Source organism: Antedon mediterranea, chromosome 6, assembly GCF_964355755.1.
Source record: "Antedon mediterranea chromosome 6, ecAntMedi1.1, whole genome shotgun sequence".
Lineage (NCBI taxonomy): Eukaryota > Metazoa > Echinodermata > Crinoidea > Comatulida > Antedonidae > Antedon > Antedon mediterranea.
In genome coordinates this window covers 21,313,823-21,331,100 of record NC_092675.1, presented here as the reverse complement: position 1 = coordinate 21,331,100, position 17,278 = coordinate 21,313,823, and the positions used below count along the sequence as shown (strand labels likewise).

General features: G+C 31.7%; 1 protein-coding gene across 1 annotated transcript; it reads right to left on the bottom strand.

Annotated features, from left to right (window-relative positions):
* Window positions 1–1,954: 1,954 nt before the first annotated feature.
* On the bottom strand, window positions 1,955–17,105 carry LOC140051878 (heparan-alpha-glucosaminide N-acetyltransferase-like). Its single transcript, XM_072097209.1, has 18 exons — window positions 16,671–17,105; window positions 15,980–16,104; window positions 14,668–14,798; window positions 13,030–13,154; window positions 12,141–12,210; window positions 11,457–11,514; window positions 10,846–10,958; window positions 10,225–10,301; window positions 9,674–9,704; window positions 9,255–9,397; window positions 8,483–8,610; window positions 7,354–7,475; window positions 6,559–6,694; window positions 5,756–5,839; window positions 5,154–5,228; window positions 4,782–4,852; window positions 4,196–4,308; window positions 1,955–3,584 (listed from the first exon to the last, which is right to left on the bottom strand). Exons 1-18 carry the CDS (start codon window positions 16,717–16,719, stop codon window positions 3,406–3,408), a joined length of 1,830 nt encoding a protein of 609 aa, XP_071953310.1. The 5' UTR covers window positions 16,720–17,105; the 3' UTR covers window positions 1,955–3,405.
* Window positions 17,106–17,278: the final 173 nt, after the last annotated feature.

Sequence of the window (17,278 nt, the reverse complement as noted above, 5' to 3'; positions counted from 1 at the left end):
TCCATCAACCAATAGATATAACCATCAATCAATGATCTTACTTACAATAACCTGTATCAGTCAATCAATCGATCAATCTAGTCGTTAAAAAGCACATTTTAAATGGCAACAACTTACTAATATTTGTTTATTTTTATAGAATCAACAACAGTAATCCCGACCACACCTATTTTGACTACGGTAGCCCAAATGACCAACGAAGGTAACGCAGAATTCACAATCCATTTAAAGTAATCAATATTATTTCTATATAATCGATTTACCAAATCAAATAATAAATATATTGGTATCGATATATTGAAATATAAACCAATATGAGCATCTTACTATTTCTAACTAAAAAATGACACAATTTAAAAAATTTTTATTACAGGACCGTACAGTGCAAGAATTGTGTTTGCACCAACAGGGAAAAGGAAGTGTTTGACGTCACACGCCTTGAATACACTCGCTGTCGGTGTTCGCTGTGCCCCCAGAAGCAACCTACGTTGTTTTAAATTCTGTATTTCAACACCCGGTTGCACGTCCTTCCAAATACAACAAAAAGTCGACACACATTTTTGTTTTGCGATTACTGATTATGGATCCAATGCACCGTACGATGACAATGCAACCAATTGTGGTTTGTTCGAAATAGTTTAGTTACTTAATGACCCCTTTATAGTTTTCTATATTCGATCAAAAACAACTTTATAGAAAGTGTGGGTTTTTCATTCATAGTTAAACTTTTGCAAAACTAAATAGAATGTATACGTTACAATACAATAAATAATAATAATTTATTTGGAAGCTACACTTTTGAAAAAGTGGCACACTTCTTGGATGAAGGTGCGTTCAGACTAAGTACAATAACGTGAAAGAAGAAAACAAGATTTGATAATAGGCCTATTTACAAGGAAACTTAAACTAAATTATGTACAAAATAACATCAACAAAAGTAATACAGGATTTTAAAAAGAACAATAAGTAAATAAAAAGAAATATATTTCCCTTCTCTTTGTCCTCAGTGCAACTATGTGTTTTGTTAAGTCATACCCGGCCATTGCACTGTGGCATATGCAACTTCAATATTAAGTCTAATCTTCAGTCTAAATTCCAGTCTAATATTCTGAAGCGCAGGAAATAAATATTTTTAAAATAAAAAATTAATTTTCTCTGAATACCACATAAATAAAAGTTCAACTTACTTTGCCAAATGTTAAAAAAATAAACAATAACTAGTGACAATACTACTTCAATGCTATCCTGTCTGTCACGACGTCGATGTCCTGGAAGCGATGGAAAACATAGGCATCCTCCATGTATGTTTACTGATTACTATAGGGCTGCCTGGGAAACAAGTACGCAACAATTACGCCGTTTACGCGCAATATACGCGATTTTACGCTAGACAGGTGGCCGGTATGGACGACAGCGATACTGTACACATGTATTCATTAATTTTTTAATTATTTACGGCCATCTAAGTATTGCCAGAGCTGGTCAATGTCCAATTTTTTAGCTCAATTTGTCCCGAAAGCCATCATTTACCTTTCTTTCATCCTAAACTTGAGGCCTACATAATAAATACAAAATATATAGTTTGTTTTTACCTCTACTACTAAACAGTACATGTGTAAAATCAACAATCCTCTCACGCCGGTATCATCCATGTCTGTCTATTTCCAAGTGGAATACACGAAATACTCCTCATATTCAAATCACACGTAATTACCATATCAATAACTGCACCTGCTTGGACTATTCCATTACAGAATTTACAGTACAACATTTTTTTCACCGATGATCGAAAATTTTATGTGATAGTGTCCAAATGAGATGTTTAAATCGAATTGGTTGTCAATATCAATGTTTTTCATCAATGAAAATGTAATGATTCAGGAAAAAAATGATGGAAAGTAAACAAAATTGGTCAATGTTTTACAAACATTGTACAAAACGGTATTTGATATATAAGTAGATTTATTTATACATAATGCCTAATGGATCTGTCCATAATTTAAATTAAAATATATGATTACAATAATAGCAACCCGATACTTGAACAAAATTATAACTAAAATATTACTATAAAGTTAATACTACATTACTATATTAATTAAAATCAATATTTGAATTAAAATAAACAAAAAAAAATATTTTATGAAACTGATATTTATAATTTACTCTATATGAATGTTAATTAACAAAATGAGTCTTGTTTTTCGTAGGCTATTCTGACATAACTTATCACTAGTATTTTGATTAGTTCATTGTTTTTATTTGATTCATTTTTATTGGTCAATTTATTGTCAACACCCTTGATAAAAGTATACATATTGTAAATAGTATTGATACAGATACATAAATAAAGTTCACATTAGTGTCGTAATGGCTTGCTTCACAGAGTTTGTTTTTATTATCAGTCTCGTACAATTTAGTATTATGATATTCATAATTGACTCATTATGTATATAGGCATAATAATTATAATAATAACAATATATACAAATAAATGATAATATTACAAACATTTTAGATTAATAATTGTTATTAATAAAATATGTAAAATGTATAAATTAATTAAAATACAAAATTAAACAAAAATAGTTCATGGCTTAATTATTATAGTTTAAAAATATTTATTTTATAAAACGATGAATTGAATGAAACCAACTTTCTTGATAGAATTTTTAATAATTAACAGTTTTCTTTAAAATATTTCATTATACATGACTTTAACTAGCATGTAAAATATAATTTGTTTATAATTTTAATTTTTTTCAAAATACATACATTTAACTATAAATAAGTAAATTAATATGCACTACACTATCAAACTAGCTTGACAAAAACAGTGTGATGTGCCCATATATGGTAGTGGTATGCCCAAAAATGGTAGAGATATGAGATCATTGTGTCCATATGCGAGCACATCACATTTTCTGTCACATAAAGTTTGAAAGTGTAAACAGAGCTTTATACTGGTTTATGAAAGATGAATCAACCTGCTGGTGCTTGGATCTGAATGTAGCTTTTACCCAATACAATATAAATAATGATAACAATAAAACAAGGCATTTTATTTAATTATGCTAATGAATACTATTAGAGTATATGCCCATATGTTAGTTATGTACAAAAAATAATTTTTAACATTGTTCATTTAGTAACATTTTACTTTCTTCAAAATAATCTTCATAATACAATATCAAATCTTACCCCACCCCCATATCTCCTATCCTATGAGATTTCATAGAGTGAGCAATTGGCTAAACAGTTAAGACATAGAATATTCTAACTTTTTAAAAACAACACCGCAAATAAAACCCACATCCTGGTTATTATAATGGCATTGTATTGAGTACAGTGAATTGAAGTAAATTAAAATATTTACATATTTGATGCATGACTGAGCAAAAGTCTTCAGATCTTTAAAAAGAATTTCACCTTGTAAAGGTAGAAAGCAATCAGTGCCCATAGACTGGTCCCAATCAGACTTATGGCAAGATATTCGGTATGATTTCCCACATACGGAACCCAAGAAAATGGGAAGTAATCTTGGAAAACTTCATGGCCGATGTACAGGAAAATGGAGTTCATACCTGTATTTAAACAAAGAGATATTAACAAAACGTTATTCATTTAATACAATTCTTGCTTCAAAATCCATGCGCTACTTGTCAGACTGAGACATATATTATTTCCTCATAGACATATTATTATCTGTATAAGAAATAGACATTGAACTCCAACAGCTCAGGAGAGGGACCACTCAATATAGCTGCAGCCATCAGATACTCTGTTTGAAGTTAAACCAACTACTCCAATGCGGGAACCTATTCTTATCTGCTTCGTATGCAAGGATTGCCTGAATGATTGTACCACAATTACGATATTCAACAATTTAAAATAATGCAGTTACATTTGAGGATTCAGTGTGGTTTTCGTGAGAAAAAAACAATCTCTGTGCAGGCCACTGGGTTTTTAAAGGCCTCTGTGAAAAAGTGGTAAGGCAGAAACCTTACCAACTGTACTGGTGGCTAAGGCCCTGGGATTAGTTATATAAATCTAGATACATTTCATACATATAGTTTTCCTAATGATGATCTGAAGGTTGTGGGTTCCTGTCTAATACAGTACTACATATAGAATAAACTACATATTATGTCAGAGTAAAGCAAACATCTGACCAATAACAGATTTTGTTAATTACCTGGATAGAAAAAGGGAGCACCCGACCAAATCCTGACCACATCAATAGTATAGTAACAAGCAATGAGAAGGATAAATGCCATACTTGACAATGCAAGCACAAATGAAATAGACCTTTAAAGAAAAATAAATATTAGTAGTGTGCACGCCTAGATTTAGTACTAGTCTAGCATACTATAATATGTCTAGTGCATTATATTTTTTTCTTGGTGGAAAGTTAGCTTCCACAGAGAAATATTTAAGAATGCAAGGCCTGCGACTAGATGATGGCTGTTAAAGGATACTGAACCATTAAAACACTTTGACACTAAATAACATAATCAAATATACAGTACACCATAATTGCTGTATAATTAAATTTTATATTGAAAAATTGTTTTGTTGTGTTTAATTACATTATAAATGATTATGTAATCTTGCTAAACTACTACTGGTAAAACAGATTGGTACACTATAGAAAATTTACTCGTACTGTAAATTGAATGCCCAATTACACACACAAAAAAACCAACTCATATTTTTTTGCCAACATACTTTTTTTTCAAAAACAAAACACATTGCATTTCATAATATTTTATTTTTCTTACCATAAGTTCTTATTTACTGGAATCCATCCATCATTTTTTGTTCCCTTACAAAGGATTGTTGCAATTGCACCCTGAAATAAGGAAACATACACATAATTAAACATAAGTTAAACTTGATACAACATTCAGTAAATGATATAACAAGCCTTTTAAAATACCATATAATATAAACATTCTATAAATTGTACATTGAAATTGAATTAATGACAAACACGTTACTGTATTCAAAAGAATTTATTTACTATGGTTTATATAAAACAAAATGTATATTGCTTTATAGCCTTTGGCTATATGTTATGTCTAAAACATTTGATATATAACACCAATTAAGCCCTTAAAACACACTGCTAATCTATGTATATCTTTTATTACCGTTATCAGTGCCCACACAAAGAACCTTTTAATTCTGCTTTTATATCCTGGATATATTAAGAAAATCTTTCCAGCCTGAAATAAAAAAAAATTGTTAAATCAATATAAAACCATACAATGTGACTGTTGATATTAACAATATGTAATAAACTAAGACTGAGTGCATTTCAATCAGGTATCATGTCAAATTATTCTACTGCAGTAACTATACAGTATTTCTTTTTACTGCAATAATGTTTGATTTTAGTTTGTTCCGTAAATATATGGCATATTCAATGCAATTAACACAGTGCATGTGATTACCAAAAAATACAGTTAGTGTAGTAACTAAAAGTAAAACCATTAGAGGTAGAAGATGAAAAAAACAGTAGATTATGTAAAATATGTAAGTAAAATAAAGTACTGTAGATGAATATTATTTTATATTGTTATGAAGTAATTAGAAATAAATTTATACCAAAATAATATTTTTTTCCAATTCCATTGTCATGATATTATTGCTCTTAGAGAACAATTTGAATAATATAAATGTTAATGCAAGCAATATAAAAGATGTTTATTCAAATAATTATACATATGTATCGCATTATTCTGAGACTTACCTGTAAGCCAAGGAACGTGAGAAATATTGATGGAATTGATCCCAACACACCCTCCGGATCAAAAGCTCCCGTTTTATATATTACCTAAATAGAAAACAATCATCTTTTTACTAACACTACTCAATTGTGAAGGTAGATAACAAACTTTTTTCATTGAGAAAAAATAAATTTACATTGTCATATAATTATTATGTTATATTATCAATGAATTAAATAAAAGAATAATAATCATAAACTTTTGTTTTTATTTTATTATTTAGAATGTAATTTAAGCAGACGTTTGACCTAGAGGTAAGAATCAAACATTACGGCATCGTTCAGTTTAATGAGATACCAGGCATCCACAAAAAGTGTATATGTGGCGGGGACAATCTCTCTCCACCGCTATCCCTCCCAGAAAAATCATACATTACGTCATTGTTCAGTTTAAATGGTCATGAGATATACCAGGAATTCACAAGAGGCTGTTGCTTCCAATATATTTTTTCCACAAATTTGTAGGTGTATATGTGAGGGGGGGGGGGGCATCCCTCTACACCCCTATCCCTCCACACCCCTATCCCTCCCAGAAAAATCATACATTACGGCATTGTTCTGTTAAATGGTCTTGGGATATACCAGGCATTCACAAGAAGCTGCTGCTTCCAATATATTTGTTCCCACAAATGTTTAGGTATATATGTGAGGGGGACAATCCCTCTCAACCCCTATCCCACACCAAAGAAAAAAACAAATATTTAAAAGGGGTCCTCCTATCCCAACCCCAATAGTAAAATGTGCAACCAAACTGTGGCAAAGCTTACCATACACGTTGGATGCTGGTAGATATGGTGGAGGGAAAACAACTTCTCATCAATATACCTGGCTGCACCTCCTGTGCAGTTGTCAACCGTCTCATTGGCTAATTGCTGAAGTGAACCTCCTGGTCCTATGTACCCACTTGAAAAGAGCAAAAAGTAATTCAATAACATAAATATATCATAAAATTATATTAATCATGGATTCGTTAATTCAACAAATATTCTCCACACATATATTAAAAATACATAAAAATAACAATTATAGTAACAAATTTGATAGTAATTAAAAAAACATAGTATGTGTGGAAGATAAAACATATTGCTTTATATATTGACCTTCAATAATTGTATTGTCATTTCATTTCAATTTTATTATTTCTTTACTAAGAAATTATGTTTCAATATGAATTTAATTTTGTTTGCAAATAAGATGAACTACGAAGGATGTAAATTAGTAGCTACTCTACAATGTTTCTTCAACGTAGGAATTAGATAAATCAACCAATTGACTGGCAGCCAATTTGACTATTATTGCTTTAAATAAGGTAAGGTAAATTTTTAGTCGTGTGATTACAGTTTTTTCAGGTAAATTTTTATTATCTATGTTGGTCGGTCGGTTAACACTAACTCAAATTTGCGCACATGACTGCAGCCATGTATATGGCCTTTTTTTTCCAATCTAATTTTTGACCAAAGTGTCACTATCATGTGACAAGAAAATGGTATATTCAACAAAAAATGTTTTACAAAAATATTTTTTCAGGGGGACAATACATCTTTAACAATTTGGTTACTTACGTTGGACAGCCTGGAACTGGTAAAAGGAAAGTGAGGCAGAAATAAACCACCAGCAGAACAATTATTACAAGCCATTCAATCCAATAATCAATCACATCACGTAATGGCGTGTACCAACGAGGCTACGAAAGACAATTAATAATCAATTAAAATGTGCATATAGAAATCAGCAGAGTATGAGTATGACTTTCTGGTAAAGCACAAATATGAAACATTAAGAAGAAGACCAAAAATAGATAATAATGCAGGAATAACAGCCAATAGCAGTATGTCTGCCTAAAGCGTGGTTCCCACTGGAATGCAACATAATACAGCTGCATATCGACGCAAGGTGCTGTATTGCATAATCACAAGTGGAAACCAATAATGCAACCAACAGTGCTGCAAACATAGTCACGGGAAATCAAATCAGTTTGATTTCACGCAACAACGCAAGGCAAAAAAACACTGGAAAACATAGTACAGTACATACTCAAAAGTATGCGGCATGCTAACGCAAAAACTGGGATTGATTTCACGCAGAAAAACATAGTACAGCACGAAGTCAAAGTCTACGGCATGCTATTGTTGACGCGCAACAAGCAGGTTTGATTTTACGCAGGCGGGGGGGCAAACACATTTATTGGAAAGGTATTTTGTTATGTTGCGTCAGTTGCATTGCATCACTAGTAGGAACCATGGGTTAGCCTCATTAGCATGGGTTTACTCATGAGCATGGGTGTGTTTCCTATTCACATGCTAAAAAACACAAAATAAAGATAAGAAAAATAGATACATTACTGAAAGTGTGGCTAACAATAGAGGACAGTATAACAAATACAGTACTAAAAACAAACCACCTGAAAGATGATCTATATTCTTAGATAATGTAGTGCTAATGGTAAAACAGTAGCTGGGGTATAAAAATGGAAGACTACTACAAGTAGCAGTAGACAATTTACACTGACAAGCGGCAACAGTAAGCGGAAAACCGCATAGCTTGTCTCACGTAGAATCTGTTTCTATCCTCAGCGGAACCCGCCAGTCCGCTCCGCGCATTGTGTAAATGGTCATAAGGAACAACATAGATTCTATATTTTATTACCGTTACCACTTGTCTTTGTAAATTTGCCTTTATTAAGTTACTAACCGTGAGACTTTCATACTGTCCTTGAGGTTTTCTACCAAATACTAACTCCAATGTAGCGACAACAAAGTAGCAGATACTAAATCTCTGCAATACACCTGGAATTCTTAAAACACTCAAATCATTTCTACCTGAAAAAAGAGCAATATTACAGATATATAACAGAACATTACTTAAACATAGTATTAGTAGTAATATTGGCTGATTGAAATATAAAAGAATATAATTGAACCTTTATTTATAAAATAATAATTTGTATCCAGACTTTTTGAATCAGATGATCACAATAGTTGACTGCACACATTGAAGAGAGAATTTAAATGAAATGATTAAGATAAATTTGGTATAATGTACCTAGTATTAAAAATGCATCTAGGCCCTTCAGATAAAGGGAAAGCAGACGAGAAAACCCTGCAAAATCAGAAAAGAAAGTTGATGGGCCTGTACAATTTTAATTATAGAAAGTATTGGGACTCAACAAATTGTCCCTTAATGGTGGTGGTTTCCCCTGAATTGGGACTGACTCTAGTGTAAAAATGTGTGTTTTCCCTTGCTCCATTCAGAGACAAGCAATTCCCTTGGGACGTTGAATAGAAATAGAGGTGTCCTCTGAATAGGGCCTCTACTGTATATGAATAATAGTTGAAAGTTGGAGAAAGATTTCCAGTAAGGAGAAGAAAGTTTTACATGAAATGTCTGAATCAATGGAGCTAAACATAACACCTAAAGTTGGTTGTTGTCATGTAAAATTACTGCATATTAGGTTTAATTTTACCTCCAGAATTCATGAAGATTCCAAGAGCAAAAAGGATAACCGCTCGGCGAACTATTTTCAGGAACAAACGTTTCGGAGACACACCTTTCAGCTTCAAAACATTTTGGGATAGTGCAACAGACGTGCCCATGATAAAGATGAACCTAAAATAAGAATATTAATAATAGTACAAAACATTTATTTAATTCATTACTAAATATCAAATCATGTTTTAATTGTTAATATAGCATTTTGATACACCATATCAAAATACAAAAGTCACACTAAAAGTTGATGATTATTATATAGAAGATACATGCAGTATGCCAGGCCTCTGATTGATCAAAAGTGACCATCAGTTATCTGACCTAAAATTCTAAAAAATGTTTAGAAAACATGGTTTAGAAAGTATGATGTCATGTTATCATGTTTGTACTTACCATGGAAATACTAGATCAGCAACAGTTAAACCTAAAATATAACAAAATATAAATAAAAATGAAATTTTACCAACACCCAGTAAAGGCAAATTCTATTTTTCATTAAAAAAACAATAGTTTTCATACAAATATGAATATGGTATTACAGTAGGATTCGGATTTGATTGTGAACTTTTAATACAAGCTAGGTTTACTATACATGATATTTTAACTATAATTTGAACAATTTGATGAGGAAGAAGATGTGAAACTATTATTTTTTATTTGGTTTTAGATTACAAAGATTACAGTATATCTGAAACCTAATAATTATTTATTTAGTACCAAAATAAATGTTCACAAAATAAATTAATACAGCAACAAATACAATTAGTTTTCCACTTTGCCATACGAAGCTTAACGTTAATAGATAAACTAGGTCACACTAAGAGTGAACAATGACAGGAAGTAGTAGTCGTGTAGATGATAACCAAATTTCATTTTTGTTTGTTATGTATATACTGAAATAGACCGAATAAATAATTAATTAGTAAATCAATTAATTTACTAACCGTTCCAACGAGAGTGTTGAAAATAATAATATTCCCCTCCTCTGTAGTTAACAAATATCATTACTATAATAGAAATCCTAAAAACAATACATGCAAAATAATATTACATTATTATAAATATACATTATATTTATATTATTATTTGTGCAAATTATATTATTGTAAATATTTATTAATAAGTTTGTTACAAAAATGGCATTGGCATGGTTTAGATGATTTCATGATAATATATAGTTTGGTTATTCTGAATACTGTATGTGCATTTCCGCCTAGGTAAAATATAATGCTGTATTCAAAACTATTCAAGTCTCAGTCAAGAATGATTTGAGAAAGACTTTACAATATCTGCAGTTGACACACTTCAGTAACTGCAGTACAATAGTTTTTTTTTTTCAGTTATATTTATATTGCTGTTTCAATTGTCATCAACAGTAAAGCACATTTGTATAACTATATAAAGTTAAATTTTATTATTTTATCAAACCTAACCCAAGAAAAAATGTCCTTTAGTATTTTTACTAAACAAGTCCAGTGGATTAGATTGATATCTTTCTAAATGAATACTACTTGAATGAATGAGAATGTTCAAATTCTCTTCTTGCCATAACAAGTCTTACTTACCCTCGGAAAGTGTCCAAAGATTTGAGGCGTTTTGATCTTTGTTGCTGTGCCATAGCTTCTGGGTTTATGGAGTTTGAATGTTCATTCAATGAACCATCAGGGGCACCAAGATCCTATTAACAATATCAGAAAGTGAACATGTTTAATTAGAATAAGTGCCCAGGTGTTCTAAGACAGGGAACTTTAAAGCATAATCATATTAATAAATTTTGAATTATTATTATTATATCAGTACAGGTACAAGGCAATGCATTTGAAATCTTTATAGATAGTACATTACCATAAATTATTAAATAATCATGTCTATAAACAAATGCTAAACCAAACTTCAAATTGTTTTGTTAAGCGAATTAAGCTTAGTTCCCATTTAGACGCAACGCAAAGATGTAGACATAACACAAGTGGGTTGACCAATGCCAAATGACAGTTTATCGCATTGTGATTGGTCAAATTACTTGACGTGCGCTTCCAATCTTTAACTGTATCTGTGCAGAGAGTTTAAAACCATGGGAAACATAGACTTCGAACCCAAATAAACAATTGGAACATTAGTATCAGTAAGGTACAGTATGTGATTGTTGAAATAAGTAATAAAAATATAGAATACATACATTATTAACTAATCTACTGGTACCAAGGCAACAGCATATCTTGTAGATCAATTGTCTCCTTTCAGAAAATATAAAAGATTTTGATAATGTCTTAATAATGACAAAAAGGTTAAGTTGCAACCTAATTCTTATTAATTAGTCTTCATCACAATAAACACTGACATTCTTTAAGGACCATGTAAAAATGATTATCATGCAGTTACTGCAGTAATGCTAATACAAAATAAATGTATTGTGTAACAGAAAATGTATTACAATGTAGTAGTGTATTAGGAATTTCCTGCAATAAACAGTTTGTATGATTATCCAAAAAAATGCTTGTTAAATTATTTCATAAACCAGTGGTTTAACAAAATGTAGTACATTACTGCAGTATACTGCAGTAGAATAAATTTGACATGGTCCTTAATCAGCCTCATCATTTACAATCACTCTTCTCATCAGATTCAATGATGCAGATCTGTTTTGAAAGTAGACACAACATCTGTCTCTTCTGTCTTCACACACAGTCAAATTTTAATGAAAGTATGATGTACCAGTCTTTGAAAGTTGCTATTGGTACTTCTATTTGGGGTGTTGCTGTCAAAATTGGATGACGGTGGGGACCATCAATGTTGGGAGTGGTGGAGGGGGACTATCTATACCCCAGGATCTGCATTAAGGCTTATCACTGTATAAACATACCTTATTCCGGCATTGCTAAGCAGACAAAGAATTGCTAACACAACATAAATTCCAATTGCAACTAAAATAGCTATAAAAAAAAAAGCATCAACATAAGTCTGAATAACAACGCTCTAGTATTCGTTTATTATACTTACCACGAATATATTTTAATGGCAACAAAAAAACTATTACTACGCATGAATAAGATTTTTTTAAATAAAACTAATAAATTAAATCAAACTTTTTATTTCATATAATATGCGAAACAAAATGCCATCAGTATTTTTTATAATTTACAACAACAAACCGGGAAGATGTACGCAATATGTTTATACTGTGAACACCGGTTTATCTCTGGTTTACCCAGTTTGTTTCACTCCTGTGGTTTAGTAACCAAGACAAATTTGTATGCTGTTAGTGCTACCATGGACTATACAGTAGGTCCCTAATGCTACACTGGCCTATAATTCTACATTATGCTTTCTAAAGTACAGTAAATCTTCTAATTGTAACCCTGGGTGATTATTCTTACTTACTATTAGAAGGGGGGTTACTATTAGAGTGTGGGTTACTATTAGAAGGGGGGGTTACTATTAGAAGGGGGGGTTACTATTAGAGTGTGGGTTACTATTAGAGTGTGGGTTACTATTAGAGTGTGGGTTACTATTAGAAGGTTTATGGTATAGTATGACTCGGGTTACACAATTTAAATGTTCAACTGTGCATTTTTGCTGACACAGTGTAAAGGTAAATAAATCAACTCTCTCAATTCTAGGCACCTTTTTATTCGAAATGTTTGTTTAAATGTTTGTTTCGAGATTTTATAATTAGTATGACTGTATTTCATCTGGAAAGTCCAGAGGAAAGAACATGTATTTATAAATAGATTACTATTTGTTTAACTTACGAACATAAGATAAATCAATATCTTTTGGGTCTATCAGATGACACTTGATTGGTTGACTGTTGTTCATGTCATTAACATTTACAAATAAACTGTAGTTACTGTTCTCTGTAAAATGAGTATCAAATCTGCAAACGAATGAAAACAAAAGTAAAGTTGAGATAAAATAATTTTCTTATATTGAAGAATTATTGACATAACTTTAGAGAGAGACCAAAAAAAGATAAAAGCTTTTGAGGATAAAATAAATGTTTGACTTGCTTAACAAAATTTTAAAACGGAAAAGTTCTTGTCATCTACAGTGCTGATAGCTAAAAGTTCTTATTGGGCCTGAAATAGTGTCATAGTTCATTAAATCACAATGTGTCTGTGAATCTTTTAATGTTTGTAATTGTGTTTTCTTTAAATGTTTTCTTATTAAAAGCTGGAATGCTATTATTGTTACATATTTTATCATTTGTAATTGTTGCATTAATAATGAATTTCTTGAAATACAGTATAATTTGTGAAAGGGGGAAGGGGATTATGGTAAGAAATCAGTCATAACACATGAACCAAAATAACCCATTATAGACTCTATAAAGTGGAGATACAATGTTGGATGGGCTTGCTTTGATTTATCAGTAAAATCAATTACATTGATAGTAGTTGTATTGTTTTCATAGCTCATTTCTCTCCTTGTTCAACACTTTAAGGTATATTTAAATTGAAAGTATCTATCTACAGTAAATAGTGTCGATAAATTAAAGAAAGCATTATAATTCCATCCCCTGCTTTGTAAATATCCGAGACATCAAATGGCAATGACATTTTTTTCTATTAATACAGTATTGGTAATAATATCAAATAAGGGGAAATTTGATATTGACTATATTTGTTTAAGCATTTTACTGGTAAGTATTGTACTCAAACAAAGGGATGAAATAGCACAAGATTCAACAGGAAATCAATCAATCAATTACGGGTATGATTTCAAATACAGCACTGTACATTGTACAAACTTTTAAACTAAAATAAAAGGGTTTTTCAATTACAGTACAGTATATAAGGAAGGTTATTTCAAACAAATTAAATTTTGCTCCAGGAAATACAAAATACTAAAACCCTTTGTTTTTAAAGTTATCTAATTTTACTGGGTCTAAACACAAGGACATGCTCCCAAGGCAAGTAATTTGACCAATTACAAGTGATTGATCAGGTTATCCTTCACTTGTGATTGGTTACAATTATTTGGGTTGCATGTCCTTGAGTTGTCTTAACAGGAACCAAGCTTTAGCAAACAAAGACATTGTAATCTTTAATATCAACCATGAAGAAATCTGGACAAATCATAATTTTTTAATGCATTAACTGCATAGGGAAATTAAAATGTTTTTCTTCAGTACAGTATATAAATATGCCTACATCTAAGCAAAAAAAGATTAAATCTATGAACTTGTTTTACTTATACTATTATCATTTATTATTGTTTGGAAAATTACCATTTACAAAGACCAGTAAACTTGCATCAATTTGGGCCAAAGTCAGGGATGAGCTTGTAACCACCAAGGCATGGCCTTATACCAAAGCCAACAGTAACATCAGACTTACTTGAAATATTTCTTTACAGACACACAAACAAACAAACAAACAATACTGTACCTGCAGTCATTCGTTGTATTAAGATGGTAAGCGTGATCTGGCACCACCACTAGCTTGGTCCTATACCTGGTGTCCATCTTAAGTTGTACATGAGAAGACTTGTGAATCTCTTTTAGCATGATCAACTCGCACTTTAATTTAAACATAAACAAAAATTAGTAGCAATCACCCAGCTTAACTCCAACTGGCATAATATATGTACAGTATCATAATATTCTGTACTGTGGCACCTGTATTTATGTTACTTTAGTTACGGTATTATTAGGCTTATGGTTTATGATGATGCAGGCATCACAATAGACTTGCCCCAAGTCTGTATTATCTTTTTTTCTATTTATTTGTTTTTATTTCGACCGCGATTTTTGTCTGAAAATACAGACTTGTGAAACACGTATAGAAATCGATTTGCAGACCGCAAACATCCGATAAGAATGACGTAGGTTATCATACCGTATTTGGCTATATGGGGCGGGCGGTATGTAAATATGGATTTCGAATCAACCAATGATCATTTTGTTTCAAAATGAAAGAGATCGAGTAGGCCTACGTACAGTGCTGAATGTACGATCGAGACTGTTGAAATATAAAATCGTAATGCCAAGTTGTTTTGTTTATTAATTGTTTAGTCCTTGGCCTAGGCCTCTTTTGTAGGTCCTACTCAACTCGCACGTATGACCTGCCAAATAAAACGCCAATAAAGTAGGCCTACATACCACCACCGGCACACAACAGGGCTACACCACCACACAGAACAGGACAGGGTCTGGGTGGAAATTAAATCAAATTATCTCCGCGTAATAAATGATCCATTCAATGTTTGATTTGTGGAGAAGCTAGCCTATCATATCAAGACGAGTTTTCATGTTCTTGGGAAAAATCCCATCAAATGTTTACCAGACTACTAGGCATATAAAATAATTTCTAGACTTCAGAAACTTCATAAATGTACCCAAGTACACATTGTCTAAACGTAACATAGCGCATGCGCATCATCTTAGTTGTTGTGAGTCTTTGAAATTCTGAAATATGAATATTAAAACGGTGTACGAGTGAGTAGCCAATCGCATGCAGCTGAAACTAGTCAACCGGATAATCGTATGCACCAAGAATTCTTGGTGTCAAACCACGTGACTTGTGCGTGTTTCCCCAGACGGAGTATCCAAAATCAAGTAGTATACGTATGAAACGCCATATGTGCCAAAATATTTATCTTTTTACTAATATTAAGACAAAACTCCGTCTGGAACCCAGACTAGCATCACAAGTGGAATATGGGGATTTTGACTATCTTGTTACGTAATTAAATTCTTACATTATGGCACTCATGCGTTTGTCCCCATACTTGTAAATTGCTGTCCACACTGGAGATTACTTGCAGATCAGCTGTATCAAAGGTAATAGAATGGATTCCAAAGACATCCTTTTTATTAGCCAATGCTAAATACAAAAAAAAATAAATACACTATTATTGCTGATGTATTCGTAACAGTCAACTGTGTGTGTCACAGTAATTCAACGTTTATTCTTGTCACCGTCAATATTCTAGTGTTGAGGCTTTTGGTATGCCAACCGTCCATTCATTTGTTTATGCAGTCATGGTTTCTTATCATAGAATTATTATCACAGTAATTAATAACAATTACTTCATGAGAATCAAACAAATATAAAATTTAAGTTTATAAAATTTAAAAAAATTTAAAAAAGACCTTTTGTTGTATTTCGAAACCTATAAGATGCAGCTACGAGCCATAAATTGAACTTAACTGTGTGAATCTACTGTTTTAATAGGTTCATCTGGGGCGAAACGTCCCCTTTTTCTGTAACACCAATCTGGATGTCAGTAGGTACTATATAATATTGTAGCAAACTAGTCAAAGGGCCTAGGCTAGGTAGGCTAGCATCATGGAGGGAACGAACGAGATTAAATTATAATTTTTAAAATACAAATACACAATAAAGATTGCTTATGTTTATATGAAGCTTTTATTAAATATTATACAAACCTGCGTTGAATAGGAGGAAAACTGTACATATTGTTCGTAAATTCATCATTATTTCATTGTTTATTTCAAGCCCCACTAGACTGTCATCAGAGAGAGCAGAGTAGTACTGTGTTTTTCTGTCTCATGATTATATGGATCAATGCACATGATCACTGATCCGTATCAAGAAATAACCTTGATATGTAAATTAGGTATTTTAAAACGGTACACACAATGTTCAAATATTTGTGTAATGAGTGCATATCATATTATGATCTACTCCGAAAATCAAGTTATATAAAATAACAATTTAATTTGTATAGATAAAAATCAGATACTATTAAATTGGTTAATTTTTACTGTACTCAATGAGTACATTAAATTACGTGCACACCTAGGATTAGGCATTAATTAACAGACATGCACCAGGGGCAGATTTTTAAAATATATTAATCATTAGTTCTTCTTGGCTGTATCAGAAGAGGAGGGGAAGGGGCACCCCTAGCACTCAATTCCCCGCACCCCTAGCACTCAATTCCCCCCACCCCTGCTCTGGATCTGCACCTGTGTACAAAAAAACTTCTTATATAAGCAATCAATAAAATAACAATTACAAATAACAATTACAA